The 17,625-nt window shown below is 41.3% G+C and overlaps 1 protein-coding gene across 4 annotated transcripts in view; it reads right to left on the bottom strand.

Moving 5' to 3' along the window:
- Nucleotides 1-17,625, bottom strand: part of sertad2b (SERTA domain containing 2b) — a 43,317-nt gene that overhangs the window by 4,682 nt on the left and 21,010 nt on the right. The window contains exon 1 of one of the 4 annotated variants that reach the window (XM_035915444.2): nt 12,514-12,651. The exons of 1 other annotated variant lie outside the window; for it this stretch is intronic. Coding sequence is in view for 1 of the 3 variants with exons in the window: in XM_006808070.3 (XP_006808133.2) it covers nt 9,617-9,621 (5 nt within the window). In the remaining 2 variants the exon portion in view is untranslated. Of the gene's footprint in view, nt 1-7,393; nt 8,464-9,616; nt 10,045-12,513; nt 12,652-17,625 lie in introns of those variants that run through there. 2 more of the 4 variants (XM_006808070.3, XM_006808072.3) reach the window with 2 other exon arrangements.

The raw sequence follows: 17,625 nt of genomic DNA, 5'->3' as shown, positions 1-17,625 counted from the left end.
TCTGATATTCTAAAAAAAGAAAAGAAAAGAAAATTATCATCTTACAATTGAGGGATATATTCTTATGGTGAGTAAAATCCAGCATCCCATTGGATTACAGTATAAAATGATCATCAAACCCAACCTCATCTCACTAAAACACTGACATACTCCACAGTGAAGTTTTCAGACTGAAGCATAGCAGCTTAACTGGCGTGATTCAAGAAGCTGCTTAAACGCAACAAGCTTACTGTGACAGGGGATTTAAAAAAAACACATATATTGAAACCATAAGCAGCTGCAGTGGGAGCCTCACCACTGCACACTAAGGCCCAGCACACACACACACACACACACAAGAAGTTATGTAATAGCAGCGCTCCCTGCTGTACCACAGGATCAGAGGCCAGATTTAAAGCCCACCCCCTCCACTCTCCCTCCTCGTGCCACATTAGAATAGCACACCGAGTTACTAAGTAGGAGGTGGTGGGGGGACAGTAGGAGAAAAACGGCTGAGAGAGATTATTGCATGAAATTCCCTGAATAAACACATTAACTTTAAGAGATACATGTATCTACTGAATTGTTTATGTGCTGCAAAAAAGAAAGAAAGAAAGAAAGAAAAGCATTGCTGCAGTATGTTTGACTTTAATCCAGGCTGACAGGCTCATGCAGCCAGCCGCTGTCTACACACATACACACTGCGCATGCGTTTCTTCATTCCTCACACACACACACACACACACACACACACACACACACACACACACACACACACACAGGAAGCAGGAGCTGCAGGCCCAGTCACCACGACTGGTTGGTTGCCATGACAAACAGAGTCAGCTGGGAATTCACCCAAAGAGATGACAAAGAACTGGAGGGAAGGTGGGGGGTGTGGATGGGGGGATAGGTGGTGGTGTTGGTGGAGAAGGGGAGGGGGATGGGGGCGGAGCAGGAAGGAAGAGGAGGAAGACAAGGAGGAGGAGGGGAAAAAGTGAGAAGAGGAAGTAGAAGAGGAGGTGAGACTGCTCTGGTAAGGTGGGAGGGAACGGAGCAACATTTTCTCCTCCCTCCAGCAAATGACTGCTGCTCGGTTGCTTTTGGGCCAGGCACTGAACCCCAGTTGCGTCATTATTGAGACCTTACAGATCTGTTGGTTCAGACTGTTGGGTGAACATACACAGGTTGTTGGTAACATTTCGCTGTTGTTACAGGATGTTAGGCTACATGCTATCGCTATTTATTGTGGTTATTTATTGTGGTTTAACCTGTTAGAAGTCTTTTAGTCTGACAACGACCATTTTCATATATATCTGGTTTTAAATAATTGCGGCTATGCACCCACCAAGGACAAAAACGTAAAGAAAATTCTGTATCAAATGGTAAATGGCCTGTATTTGTATAGCGCTTTTACTAGTCCCGCCTAGGGACCCCAAAGCGCTTTACACGTCCAGTCATCCACCCATTCACTCTCACATTCACACACTGGTGGAGGCAAGCTACAGTTGTAGCCACAGCTGCCCTGGGGCAGACTGACAGAAGCGAGGCTGCCATATCGCGCCATCGGCCCTTCTGGCCAACAGCAGTAAGCGGTAGGTGAAGTGTCTTGCCCAAGGACACAACGACCGAGACTGTCCGAGCCGGGGCTCGAACCGGCAACCTTCCGATTACAAGGCAAACTCCCAACTCTTGAGCCACGATCGCCCCAAGCCACGATCAAGCCTTGAAATCATAACTTCCCTACTTCTTTTTTTAGTATGGAGTGAGTGCTGTGTGAAATTTGTTATAAATCCATTCAACTGGAGGGAAAAAAGGTGCACATTACAAAGTTTTATTAAATTGGACTCAACTGCAGTAAATAAGTTGATTCATCATTAATTAACTAAGTTGGTCCAACTCAAATGCTTTAAGTTGGAATAACAGAATTGTATAAAACGAAAATACAGCAATTTAATCACATTAAAATCCTTTGCCCCCTAAAAAGCTGTGCTTTTCAGTCGACTGCTTGTTTTGTTATTGTTGTTTTTGGTTGTTTGTTGTTTTCCTTTTCTGTTATAAAAATATGTAAAACCTTTATTAAAAACTAAGTAATAAAAATAAATAAATAAAATCCTTTCCCTAATTGTTTCATGTTCATTCAATTTTTTTTGAGTGCATGTATGAAAACTATGAATTTCTCCACCTATAAACGATATCACATCTCCTCCATTCTTGTGACAGCCAGCTCTTCAAGTGTGGAGAATCAGAAGTATTAACATTTTATTTTGTATGAACTAGTCCTGGCTTATTCACTTATTCTCATTCCCCTCAAAAGCAAGACATTTCAAAACTGTAGGATTGTCTTTATTATTAAATCATAGTTTGTATATCATATATGTGGACAAAAATCTGAAAAACAGCAAAGAAAACAAACTACATTTTTAGTTTTGTTTTAATTTTAGACTTCTTTGTTATATATGTCATAGTGACCTTGATAATAAAACAAAAACAAAAGCTGTTCACAAAAAAAATTAAATGAGGACTTTTCTTGATCATGTTACGAAAAATAACATTGCTATTTAAAAATCCTGTGAGCTGTGGAGGACACACTGGATTAAAGGCTGGGCTGGTTGCTATAGTTTAGACAGCCATCATCAGATGAAAGAGAGACCACTAAGCACCCCACTGCTTCAGCCCCAGGTGAGAGAGAGTCCAGAAGTAGCCAGCCTTGGAGGAAAAGCTTGCTCTATCTGTCTGCATGGCACACTTTTCAGCAGTCTGAGTTTGGGCAGATGCTTCATTAGCTTCATGATGTGCATCAGGTGTTCTCAAGTAGTCTCTTAAACTCTGTTTTTAAAAAAAATTATAATTATCCTCAAGATGTTAGGCTAAGCCTTGCTTGCTCTGTGCTGGTAGAGAGAGGACCTCTAAGATTTCATCCGCTAGTTTGTGGCGTCTCAACTTGAGCATTTTCAGTGTTGCCATTTTTTTGAAACCGCGATGATTGAGTGTTAGTTGGGCCAGTTTTCCATAGACTTATTCAACAAAACTCTTTGAAACCAGAGGAGTTGCCCCCTGCTGGCCAATAGAAAGAATGCAGGATTAATGCACCACAGCATTGTCTTCGCCTTCCAGTCCCAGAAGCTACATGAATCTTTTCTAAACAGTCTTTGTGTGTCAACACTAATCCACAAAGAAATAGTTTGAAAAATCAACACATTTTGTAAACTATGTGTTTCTTTACTGCAGTAAAGAAATTGTTGGGAGTTCATTCAAAAATGAATGACTGATTTTTAACATTTGTGTGTGTTAATTTAAAAAAGCAGCCTCTCCACCCACTGCAGCTGCTTGTGGATCTTCCAGGGAAATGGCGAATCAGAGAGTGTCAGAGAGAGACAGAAACAGAGAATCAAAGAGAGAGCAACAGAGATAGTTTCAAAGCATTTTGCGGGTGTGTGATTGAGAGCTGAAGCAGCTGCGCATGTCTGACTCACTGAGTCATGGTGGGGTGTTTAGGCTCACACACACACACATTCGCACACACTGAGTGCAGGGCTGACATACCAGAGGTGCCCCACCCCTTACATTCCACTTCATTATCCTCCTCTTCCCTTTCCTTCTACTCCACATCTTCTTCGCTCACTTTCTGGAATTTTACTTCTTCTCAGTCGTTCTTTTTCATCCGCCCTTCAGCATTTACATCACACCCTCCACCTCCCCGTTCCGCCGGCTGTCAAAGTTCACAGGCCCAGCACCGTCCTACTCTCTATGAGCCATGTCTAGATATGACCGCACGAGGGGAAGAAAAACAGGTCATAAATGAGTCGACGTGATAATGCATAGCCGTGGAGGAGTGCTACGCTCTAAAATGGAGCCGCGATCTTTATTCAAGGTCATAGTGATGACGTGAATCACTGTTAGCTGTCTTGCAAAGTAAGGTATTAAAACCACCTTTTTCCCATGAGGTAAACATAGTAAAAGGTATATTCCGACCTTCAAAGCAAAGAAGCTTTGAGTAGAAATACAACAAGCTGCAGTTCTGAAGGTCAAAAATAGAACAAATTTTCCCCTTGTACTCACTACATTACATTTGATACAGAGTTGCAAAACAAAATCAGTAGTTACAGAAGTAACAATACTCTGTGAAAGGTTAACACCATCATCATATCAGAGGCAGACGACACAAAGTAGACAAAACTTAACTCAAAGTCCAATATCTAAGTAATATCTGTTTATTTATTGCGTTTAATCCTTTTCTCCTTGCCTTTGCAAAATATACCAAACAAATCCAAATCAATACATAAACAATTACTCCTATCAGAGTCATCAGATTCATGAGAAAAACATTTGTCAAAAGAAGCATTTCTTTGGTTTTGCCTGCAGCGTAAAATATCACCAAATATCCTGATACAAAACCAGGAGCTAACCACACACTGGGCTGGCCCCCTGAATGTCTTTAGGCTCGTCTACTTCATAAAGGAAGGATTTACTGCAACTGATAGAACCACACTACAATCAAATAGCACCTTAACGTGAAATTTACAATCTGGTGGGTGCCTGCAGCTAAGCGTGTGATAAAGATATGATTACATTAAAAGCTGACAAAGCTTTTAGAAAAGTGGCCTTTCTAGTAAAACAATCACATGAAGTGAAGAGGAAAAGATGACGATAAGAAGGGATGACTTTGCATGAACAAATAAAGAGCATAGTATGAATCGAAGCCCAAAATCACAGTAAAGGACCATGTAGAGCTTTTTTTACACGCAGAGGTGAGCTCTGCTGTGTGGAAGTGCATGTTAGCCTGTAAACGCACAGACATGCGGGCTGTGCATGTTACTCCGAGAGCTGACTGTAGTGAGTGTGTGTTGTGCAGTAGTGCAGTGCTAGTGGATGGACTCTGCAGTGATATTATGATCCTGTAACCGGATACGCTGGTTTCCATGCCTCAGCTGCGCATCCACCCCTCCCACCCCCTCACCTCCACATCGGGCTATTTCAGGTTCTCTAGATGCACAAAGTGCAAACACTCCACTACACTGCTGCAGGTCGAGCAAGAAAGCAGTCAAAGTTGGACGCGTGTTCGACAGCAGTCTGCAGGCGTGACTGCGCCATCCCGTTCTTCCTCACTGTAATGCACCCAGCTCTGCACATGAGGACGACGCTGTCCAACTCACTCCTCTGTGTCTCCCTCTTTTTTCCTCTCTCACTCACACTCACACACACACACACACACACACACACACACACACACACACACAATGCAGAACTAGTAAACACATTCCAGACAAAACCCAGAGGAAGAGATGGTGTAGTTCTGGCCTGACCAGACTGACTACGCTCACCAGCTTCTACACTTCCACACGCAACTTAAGATACAATTACACTATGACGATACAAGCTACTACAGCTGATACTGCTCCTGCTCTGTCTACTACTGCAAGAATACCGGTTTTCTGACATATTTGAGTGCTTGCACACATGCGCTGAGGTGTGCCCCAATTACTCATAAGCATCGACAATCATTGAAAATCCTTATCAACGCCTTGCTGCCTTTTCTTCTCCCTTAAATGTTCTCTTTTTCATTGACCTCTAATAAAAGAAGAAAACACACGTATGTCATTCCCCAAAATACTTTTCATTAAGTAAGTCAAGGTTCACCTTGCACATGTGGTTTAAAAAGAAGATGTGGAGAAGGTGAAAAAAGGTTGATTACAGAAGCGAAGGTCATTCCATTTGTGATTTCACCTCCAGCAAATTCAAGTGCAATTGTGCAGTGTAATTTTATCATAATATTTTGAATAAGAGGTCAGTCGTGGCCCAACAAATTGGCAAATTATCTAACAATAAACTGAAATTCCATTTATACAAGACATCCTTAATCTGGAAAACACTTTTATTTTCAAATCCCTGGGAAAAAAAATGTTCCTGAGCGCTTCTGTGGAACAACAAGGAGGGAGGACAGATGGTAGTAGAGCGTCCAAAGCAAAATAAATAAGCCAATCATACTGCTGGAAACAATGTCCATCTGTGTGTGTGTGTGTGTGTGTGCGTGTGTGTATCTGTGTGTCTCATAGTGATCATAAACACTCACATGACAGAGGTCAGCTGGGTATCAGACAGGGAATTCACTACGATCTCTTACATAATGACGGACATGGTTACAAAACACTGCAGCTCCAACTGGACAACATGCAACATCCCATTAATAAAGAAGCACCGGCGTGTGTGCGCATGTGTGTGTGAGAGAGTACTGGCACGGCAAGCACAGGTTGCATTTTAACCCTTTTTGTGAAGTGATGCTAAAAGAAAAAGTCTTGAGGACCTCGCTGACGCCACAAATACTTCATTTCTGGGCTTTAAATGCATCAGATTCATGTTTGACTACATAAATCAAAGTCACACATTCACAGTGTTTGAAAAGTCTAAAGTTACTTCAGATATTTTTCACATGCTCTAGTTCAGCTCACCAACATTACTCGCAGTGTTAAGGTAAAAGAACAGTGAAAAAGAAGTCCTAAGTTCAAGGATAAAGCAACAGAGTCACTTTCTTCCCCCTGGACTCATGATGAAGCTATATTCAGTAGCTTGTTTATTAGACACACGTAGCTGGTAGTATTTAGTTGAAGTTTGGATTAGATTATAATATGAGGTGCAAAAAATAGAACACGTAGCACATAAAACCTTGTTATCAATGTAGGTGTAACTAGCAACTAAGAATATATTAAAGCTTAAATCCACAGGAGCGTTTAAAGCATGTTTTGTGTCTCAATCCAGGTGATTTTCCTTTTTATGGGAAACCAAAACTTCTTCAACAGGTGTCAAACCTTTTTATATTAATAAAAAAAAAAATGCATTCACAGTTTTTCCCAGAAAAAGGGGATCCAGCCTCCTTGTTTCCTTCCCTAATTTCTGCACATAGCTGAACTGATATGACACATTTCAGAGGGGCTTTGCCACTCAGGGCCCCCCAGTCAGTACACTGGACCCTATGTCAATCATAAAAGACAGCTATGTCAGGTGCCTTTTTTATATAACATCATAACTTTGCTCACTTCTGTTAAAGGGACAGTTCACCATTTTCCACTTCCTAAAGAACTATGCAGTAGCACACAATGAACAAGCACAAAAAGTGAGCGTGTGTTTCTCAAATTTCTGGTAATTTTTTATATTCACGCACAAACTGACTCTCTCTGTCTGTCTCTCTCTCTCTCACACACACACACACACAGACGCACACTTAAGTCTATAAATAAAAGGCAGAAGAAGAGAGCAGATTTAGGTCAGCAGACATGTCTACATGCTGTTGAGCGCTCCACTCTCTCCACTGAGCCACCGAGGGAGAAAACAGCTTGACACTTCCAGTGACAAAGCCTCTGAAACTGCAGAAATCTACAGCGTTGACATGTCTGGTCATCGGGTGTGAAGTAGTACCCACCTTATTACTGCAGTATGTGCCTTATTACTGCAGCACGCGCCACATCATGGCAAAAATCTGCCTTTTTACCACAGTGCCCACCTTGTTACAGCAGCACCAGCTTCAGTACTGCGAGTGTCATCGTTTCAACTGCAGACAGCAGCCGTATTACTTGAATATAATCCTCATCAGCACAAACCAAGCCTTGCTACTGCACCGCTCACGCATGCTAAAGGTATACAGCTCACCTACATTAACCACCCCTCATGCATCAAACTCTGTTATTATCAGGTCTTACAGATTCAAAATAAAAGCCTGCAGCTGTCATGTCTTCTGCAACATCCAGGCTCTCTGAGCTTTAATGTTTTCCTCCCAGCTCGATGCTGATGCATTTGTTCTGGAGATGGCAGCATGAGCTGAACGAGCTGCCTGGGTGCAAAAATAAAATCAGGATTGTTTTTTCCGGAACTGGAAATGCTCCAGTAAACCAAATAGTACAATTTGGAAATATTAAATGGACTCTAGACCCTACCTGGAATTTGGGGACCTCCTGAGGACTTCCCCATTCAGTAAAACTAGGCTTTCCTCTCTCCCCCTGTGTGGTTTTCTGCTCATTTACAGTTGTATAACTCTGCAGCACATCTGCTGACTGTCTGTGGTCTGATGCTAGGTCTATGTTGTGGGTACTCGTGAGCGCAAAGTAAGTACCTCTGACATGCCTGATGCACAGCTTGCAGGTTACAACCAAAAAGTGAGGAGCTGCTGTCATTAGGGGAGTTCTCGTATGTGTTGTGGTGCTTGTTACGAAAGTTAGAGGCCCCTCAACTTTACCACAACAGCTACACTTACTTAGGTTTAAGAAACACAGTTCACTGCTTCGCTGGTGTCCAACACTACGTCTAACAAAGGTAGCCAATAGCAGGATATCGTAGCGGGGGGCTCACGAGATAGTCCAGAATGAGTGGGAGCCCTATGGAGCTGAAACTTTGTTTTGTTTCCAGGTTTTGATTTCACCAAAAAGCCTTTCTGGGAGTGTTAAGACATGTCACAGTCCAAGAGCCACTCTACGATTTTCACTTAAGACACGAACCAGCAACCACAACCAGCTGCTGCTTAGACATAGATCAATTTCTTCACAGTTCTACATGTCTAGCCATTGTTTATCATTTCATAAATCCTTTAATGGATCAATCAGCATGGAATAGAAGAATGCTAGTAGCTTCCTATTAGGAAAGCCAAAAGGACTTAAGTGTCTTTTTGTCCAAATTAAAATGTGTCCTTTTCCTTAAGAAGCCAATGTAATTAATTACTTTATTTAAATAATTTATTCAAGTAGCTCACCCAATAGATTGAGGACTGGCTCCTCAGCGCCCTCTGCTGAACGTTGCCGAACTCCAGCCATTTTTTGTACGACGGGATTACGAGGAAGTGGAAGAGTGGCATGTGTGTATACACACACACACACACACACACACACACACATATATATAAATATATATATACACACACGTATATATATATATATATATACATACACACACACACATACATATATATATATATATATATATATATATATATATATGTATATATATGTATGTGTTGTGTATATACACACATATATATGTGTGTGTGTGTGTGTGTGTGTGTGTGTGTTTGTGTGTGTGTATATATAAACACATTATAAAATAAATACCATTGAAATATACTCAAACATCAAACCTGACTTTTATGTCTTGTCGTTGTCAACTCACTTCTACTAAGTTGACTTTACATGTTTGTTTGATTGCCATTTAAACGTAAGTGTGTTGACACCGACTTGTGTCATTTTTTACAGCCAAATGTTCAAATTAACTGTAGATAAACAGTAGTCAAAGATAACCTGTTTATTTATTTCACGTTTTTCTTCAGTGAAAGCCTTCAGTGTATTTTGAGGACTGAAAAGTTTATCGGACAGACCAACTCAGAAGTGGCGGCTGCTGGCTCGACTCTGTCAGCTGGACTGAGTTTGTATAACAGAGAGAAGGACGGTCCGTGGAAGTACAGAGGGAACTGGTAATTGCAAATATTAATAGTGAAACTTTTTTCAACAAGACTCAGCTACCCCGCAGCAGCCCTGAAACACTAGCCCTCATCGTTTCTATTATTCATTACCAATAAATTACACAGTCACGCCGAAATTTAACATACTTGTTCGGCGTGTTTTTTGCTTTGCTCTTTAAAATGTGAGAAACGACGTCTTACCGCATCCAGGTCCGCCGGGTGTTTAAAGAGTAACATGGAGGGTATTTAAACAGTCCCGTCGCCTACAGAAAACCAGTCCGTCCGAGCTCCCGGAGACTCTGTCACACAATGGCGCTGATAGGAGGAGAAAACTGCCTCCGCTTACAGGAACGCTGCTGCCTTCAAGAGCTGCCGGACCCGCTCGCGAGGTGAAAAGCACGTGCGCTAATGTCCCGCACTTTAGTGTCATTTGCCCAAAGAAAACGAGTTTGTTAGGGTTATGTGGCACACATGAAAATCTACTATCGGATACTTAAGAGGGCTGATATATTTTCTTTTTAAAAGTTTCACTTTGACGGATCGACAAAATGTGCAGTAAGAATATACAGCCCTTAACAAATACGCTTTCTTTCCTTGTTAGATGGAATTGAGTTTCTGAAAGTGGCTTTCCACTGAGCATCAGTTACACTCCCGATGCCACTTTAATTTAACAACTGCATAATTACCCTAATGCCAGAATCCATTTTTGTCATGGTTCATATATTTACGAGGAACACTTGAACGCCACAAGAGAAGCTGAAACCGAACAGCTGCCCCGAAAGGCAGCATCGTCAACTTTGCCCCGCCCACCCTTCCACCCACACACTCACTCGCTCTCTCTCACACACACAAACACACACAATGTCTTACCGCTGTGCGTTCTCGCTCCCACTCAGTGTAAGACTAGTTAATTAAACATTAATAACATTAGAAACGAAATTAATGCATTGTCAAGGCTTCTTATATATAAGCATTTTAATTACCCGTTTCAGATTTTTTTCGCTATTTCATATTGTCGAATGCATTAAAAAGATGAAATTCATTCATTTATTCCTTGATTAATACAACAGTAGTCAGTGGTGACGAAAATGAAGAGTGCACGGCCGGTGCCTTTTGGCTGGTTACTGACATCCATGCTACTCTGCAGCAGATGGCAGGGTGATGTCCGGTAAACTCAAACAAAACCCGGCAGTCTGCTCCGTGCAGACAAAAACACCAGTTCACCGGCGCATCCTGAGGCACAAAATGGGCACACAGACCGTTTGTGGCCCCGATGCCCTCTGTTGCACGCTGCCCAGTTGTGCCCTAATATAGCCTCATAACACTTTTTTAAGACAGGCGGCATGTTCCTAGGGCAGCCTTTAATCAACTTGTTGTATTTCCATCTACTGGACCTCAGTGTTTCCAGATACCAACTGTCAGTTTCTGTGGTTTTAAAGGTGGCAAAACAGGAATTAAACCTTTAAGGTACGCTGCTCACACCAGGAAGTACACAATAAAAGTCACCTGTGCATCTTTTCAAGATATTTGGTTTAGAAACTTTGGTGATGACAATGTAAGCTATGCTACAGCTCAATTATAACAAGCAGCAAAGAGGCTGTAAATATAGGTGGACACAAATTACAGTGTCACTCATTGTTTAGTAAAGTCCCGTCCTGTAAGTTTAAGCTCGCCATTTTGGCTATCAGGTTTTTTTTTTAATGATTTTTTTTAAACCACATGTTATATGAAACAGGTTAGTCTAACTGAGAAATTTAAAAAATGGCAATCAAGTTATTTTTTGGTTATTTAATAATAATAATTAAAAAAGTGATGAGTCTGTAACAATGTTTTCCAGCAAACTGATTAATTGTCATAAACCTAGAAATAATCTAGTAAAGCTATCTTGATAGCAGTGGACATCGCTGTTCTGCCAATCGCATATTATGCACGTGGCTACTACATGTATACACGCATTACGCCAAAGGCAGAGGAGATGAGATCTCTTAGGTGCTCGCATACCATTCAGGAAAATAAAACACATATGTTTTATAATCTGAGATAGCGTCCCCGTTACCAAAGATGCAAAAACACAAATGAAAGAGGCAACGCCACCTGCAGACTAGACACGAGACCCATCTGTCTTTAGACAGTTGACAACATGCAGGCTAAACATTATGCAAGCTAATATTCAAAACTGCAGTTTTGTTTGATAACATAAGAGTTTATTTGCGATATACATGTCCGAGTGCAACAATGCTAGATCCACTTTAAGAAATGTATCACTAACTGCAGCTAACAGAGGCTAACAGCAGCTAACACTGGCAAAAGCAATTGCACTTATACACTGAATTACTCCCTGATCCTGCCAACGAAGCTAGCCAGCCAATGATAGTATCAGCTGATACAAACAGCTCCACACTGTTTTCCAAATTTGGTTATGTTTAGTTTGCAAAAAAAGAAAAAGAAAACAACAAGAATCTGATACCTAAAATGGCAGATCAAGACTTTAAACCAATTTGTGATGCCACCGCAGCTACGTTCGTCTTTTCTTTACGGTCTTCATTTGCTAGAAGCTCCCTGAGCTCTGTCTTGTGCGGCTTACATCACTGTGTCGTTTTCTTCTCAGGCTCGTACATCTCTTCACTCAGTAACAAGCTCTGGCTGGTAATTAGCAGATATTCAATGAAAATTTCACGACACAAATTCTAAACTTTCCCTCCTATCAACTTTCTAGTTCTTTCTCTTCTGTATACCAGATTATAGGACATAAGAGTGAATGACAAACAACACTCCAAGGTTTTGGGGTCTCTTTTCTCTCACAACTCCAAAGACATCACAGTTCAATACACAATCAAATGCTTTTGCTTCTGCGACTTTTTACACAACTTCCATTGATTCCACCATGTAATGTTCCACTTGCTTCATTTATAATTCTGGCATAACAGGGTCTAAATTCATGCTTAGATAAGTGCTGAGAGGCATACAAAGTACAGTATTATTTAAACGAACTTGTTCAATGATTCAGCACTGAAGAACTTGTGGAAACAACGGATCAGACAGAGGTTATTTTTGGCAACAAGGATGTATCCTATTGTTTCTTAATCATGCACACAGACCCGAATGAAGCCCCGGCTGCTGTACAGACAACCAGTGGGTTAGCCAGGGTGCATACGTCGTTTCTGTGGTGAATGGAGATCTGATTTTAGTAGCGCGTTCATCTCTCTGGACTCTGAGTTGACTCATGAATGCAGAGCAGCGAGGAGGGATGGCTCTAAATAAAGATTTCAGGTCAAAAACAGGAAATGGCTCAGTGAGCAGGGAGGGCAGGGCCATAGCAACACCAACTGGAGAGAGCTGCACCCACAATATTCCTCCCTCCCTCATTTATCTATTTATTTCTCCTTTGCTCTTTTATTTCCCTTACTGAGTAAAACTTTTTGCTGATGCCTTAACCTTAATTTTCTTCCTGTGCCTCTGTTTTTGTCTCTCCGATTCTACATATTTTCCTGCCATTCAATTATTTCATTTTTTCCAAGGTTCTCATGTCAGACCATGAACTAGATAACTTACTCATCACATATCAGGTTGTGTGTGTGCGTGTGTGTGTGCCACTATAACTGTGAACCTGACTCACGGTGAGTTCACTGGTCCAACTCAACACCCAGCGCATGAAGCTGCATCCATCCATCACCGCGCTTTCATCCATCACTGTGTTGCACCTTTGGGTGGTAACACAGGGATTATGGCAGTCACCAGAATTAGATCACGAACATCATGTTCCATTTATACTCAGCAGGACAACACGAGGTGCATGGTCATATCATCAGGCTCTCTGAATTCATACAGACACACGAGCTGAAAAATGCCACCGAGCACAACAGTTGATTCACACTCGTGTGTCACTCATAAGTGCCGTTGACGTGAACAATGTATTGATTATGTCCTCAGTTGTGTATTTTTCTTATTAATACAGGAAGTATCACAGCAACTTCCAACCATCTGCTGGTGACTTATTCACTGAAGTAAATGCGGTCCTGCATGGCGAGCAGTCTTGAGTTTAGTTGCTGTGTTAAAGGCACATTGCTGTGCCTGCTGAACACTTCAACACCTCTGCTACTTGTATTACTACAACCATTACAACAACAGCCTACTGTACATTTCCAGTTATTACTGCTACAATTGCTGTTACTACTACAAGAGTCCATCTGATACTTCATTTGCTTATTTTAACGGGGTGGAAAATTCTGATATTGATATATCAAATTGTAAGAGTTTGGTTGTTTATCTCTCTGTGTTAATCCCGTAATGGACTGCCAACCTATCCAGCATGTAGCCCACCTTTCACCCTATTTAAGCTGGGATAGGCTCCAGCAATTTCCACCAATGTACATCATAAACTAGTGAAGACAACACCTGTCTTCTCATCTTTGACTGACGCTCTACTGAATGTGCCACAGCTACAAATGTGGAAACAGTCAGATTTGTGCATTTGTGTTTCTAAAATTACCCTCTGAATGCATTATATTCTATACACAAGTTTTCCTGCATAGAGACAAATGCGATCAGTCGCTGTCACTATCAGCCAACTGATATTTGGGTCAGCTTCCAGAGTGGGTGAAAAAGAATCAGGATAATAAGGATAAGAATTTCGATTCTTGTGAATGGAATTCAATGAACTGTCATTTTGAGTTATTTTTAATTGGTCTTCAATAAACAAATCAATAAATACTAAATCTTCAGTGCTTTTTTCATTCAGCGACTTGATAATTAACTCAACAATGATATAGTTTTTGAGTGCGTCATCTGTCGTCACTAATAGGCTGTATATAAAAGATGGAGATGTGCACTGTGAGGTCAACCATTGGTTTGTTACGTTTTGCTGTGAAGCCTTGAGCTGAGTGTTTCCACCATTGCCCTCTTCACTTTTTCAAACTAGAAGTCAAGAGGAGATCTGACTATAAACGCAAATCTTGTGATAAGTCGTTACCAAATTAGATAACAGGTTTTTTTGTGTTGTTATAATAAAATGACCATCAAAATTTATTAAGACTTGGACATTTAAAGGACGTTTTTTACTGGGATCATATAGCAAGAGAGCAAAGGACTGTTTTCTCAGAGACTTCTACAAAACCTGCGGGTTTTTTGCAACCACGGTATTCGCCCCCTGCTGGTCATTAAAAAGAATGTAGGTTCAAGACACTTCTGCATTGGGTTCGCCCTTCACACGTCAATGCCAACTTTAATAGCCAGTGCATGAACCAGATGTAGTTATATGGTAATTATTACATCTTCTATCAAATATAATTCATATAAAGACCAGTACCATTGCCTCGAACAAGCAAATGGCTTGTGGTGAACTACATTACAGTGTCCCCATTGTTTGTTATCGTAAAGGATTATTACTCTGTCATCCCACACAAGTGGGCCTTAATCTAATGTAATTGTGATTTACTGTGTAACAGAATGTTTACGTTCTATCACAAGTGGAAACTACACCGCTGATCATCATTGGCTGCTCTTCTCCCCTTTAAGTTTACGTCTTAAAATGAAGAAGAGTAAAACCAGCAGAAACATCCGTGAGTGCTGACAGATTTGGGGAGGGTGTGTGAAGAGAATATTATTAACACTATTAGACATGGGTGTGGCACACAGGCCCAACATGGAGAAAACATTGGGGTGGGGGGGGAGCAGGGAGGGGAAGGGCTCCACACCAAAAAACACCCATCTGCTTTCTTTCCCATTCTCCCTCTTTGTCTCTACCTCCTCCTCTTCTCTCTCATTGTCTCTTTGCCCCGTCTCTTTATCAGAGTCCACCGTTGCCCCCTCTTTGGCCCAGACACAGCTGTTACCTCGGTCACGTGCATACACACAAAATCCTTTATCCCTGATGTGATATATCCACAGTTAGTGGCACAATTTTGTGCTATACAGTCTAAACTGATATAACCGCCCACACAAAGGTGGACAGAGCCTGTTCCTCCCTCTCTCACTCTCTCACACACACACTTCATCATCTTTTTTCTCCTCATTACATTGAGACTTCAAACACTTGTTAAGTGCCTTGACTCATGCACTTCAAAAGGGGAAGTACAAGTAAGCAAGGCGACTCGGCCTCCTGCAGTGCTTCCATTTTAGTCGAATATGCTTCCAAAATGCAGTCATGGCGCTTAAACTCCCTGATGGTTTTTCTTATAATGCTGGTGATCTGTGCACGCTGCTGTGACAGTCAATGGCAGCGTATGTCTGCCGATGTTATACGGAGGCTGTCACAAGCCAAATGAGCATTAATGAGATCTACAATTAATGGTATAGTCAGAAGAGCATTAATAAAATGTTGAATCTCCGAGTAGAAAATTTAGGAGCCAGTCCGTACTGCTGTATGAGTGCAGCAGGGAAAAAATACACGAGTGCGAGCAGGCTTTTAGGACTTGTTGCACTGCATCCTACTGTTCTTCAATCACAGAGCAACCCTCACATCAAAAGAGAACACAAATCTTTAGGCGTCTCACATGATTTGAAACTGCAATCTCATGGTTGACATGACCCAATTATATCATTACGTATCCACAGAGATGACAAATGGGGCTTTTTAGTCTTTTTAAGCCTATGACTTGACTGCACTTGACTTACTGCGCTGTTGCTACATAATAAAAAAACTGTTGTCTAAATAAGATAAATGTGTGCTTATCTTGGGACAACAAGCTTCTGTACACCATGACCTTTACAAGCTGCTTTCATTAAAGAGCTCTTCCCTTTATCCTTAGGATAAAGTTTGTTATCTAAACTAAATTGGACAATTAAGCGGTGATCCCGGGCAAACAGTTTATTTCACGATTACGGGATTAATTATCTTGAGATACTGTAACTGAGAAACCACAGCTGCCACTGGTTTTAGTGCAAAAGCTCAGCTGTCAGGTTTTATAGCTACACTGTTGGCCAAGCAGTCCAAATCAGTTTCATTCATGAAAATAGACTACGTAGGCTTAAATAAAGATGAGCTAAAATATGTAAAAACATTTAATAATAATTTAAAAAAAAGAAAAATTCAAAAATTCTAATGAAATTAACAAAATTTATCAGGAGAAAGTGAAGACTTAACAGCTATGATGTTGTGTAAACGATTATGAGAAGGCTATTAAAGCTAACCAGCAAGCGTTGAGTATTACCACTTTATACTGGATAGTGACTCATTAAGGTGTTCATTCTGAAAATGCAGTTAAACAGGTAGTGGATGAAAGTACACGCAATGATGGGGAAAGTTCTCAGCTCTGCAAAGGACGAACAGGAGAACTAACCAGCTCGGGCTGGATTTTAGCCTCCCACCAGCATCAGGATGGCGAGGAGGAGTCCAGAGGAGATGGTTCAGTTTCTCCATTTGGTCTGAACGGATAGTTTCCTCACTCACATCAATGGTGGTTTGACAGGTGTCACAATAAAGAAACTATAGCTTATCGCTTTGTGGTAACTAATTAAATTCACTGAACTTAGAAGTCACTTAGGGCAGCGGTCCCCAACCCTCGGGCCACGGACCGGTACCGGTCCGTTAGTCGGTTGGTACCGGGCCGCGAGAGTTGAGGCTCAGGTGTGAAATGTGTGGTTTTCAGGGTTTTATCGGTTTTCAGCATTATTTTGTTATCGTTTTTATCGTTAACTCGGTTTTCCTGGGTCTTTTCATGTGTGTTATGAATAAATCTTCTTTTTTCAGTACCGGTACTATTTTTTTTTTTTTTTTTGTATTTATCTGCGACACCTTAAAGGCCGGTCCATGAAAATAATGTCGGGCATAAACCAGTCCGTGGCGCAAAAAAGGTTGGGGACCGCTGACTTAGAGCAGCGGTCCCCAACCCCCGGGCCTCGGACCGGTCCGTGAGTCGTTTGGTACCAGGCCGCGAGAGTCTCAGGTGTGAAATTTATGGTTTTCAGGGTTTTTATCCTAAACTCGGTTTCCCTGGGTCTTTTCCTGTGTTGTATACGTGTGTCATATATTGAAATAAATATTTACACGTTACCATAGCGACCAGAGAGCATTAAGGGGCAGAGAGGAGGACTTTACTCTCAATGTTGTTGCCGCATTTCAGGAGGACGCTGCTAATAAAGTTACAGAATTACACAGTTAATTTGTGTTTATTATTATATTTACAAAATACCACAGTTTTTGTCTTGGTCGAATTATTTTATTTTGTTGCATTTATCCGCAACACCTTAATGGCCGGTCTGTGAAAATATTG

Source organism: Neolamprologus brichardi, chromosome 13 (genome assembly GCF_056152115.1).
Source record: "Neolamprologus brichardi isolate AB-2024 chromosome 13, ASM5615211v1, whole genome shotgun sequence".
NCBI lineage: Eukaryota > Metazoa > Chordata > Actinopteri > Cichliformes > Cichlidae > Neolamprologus > Neolamprologus brichardi.
This window is presented reverse-complemented; position numbering and strand designations above follow the sequence as displayed.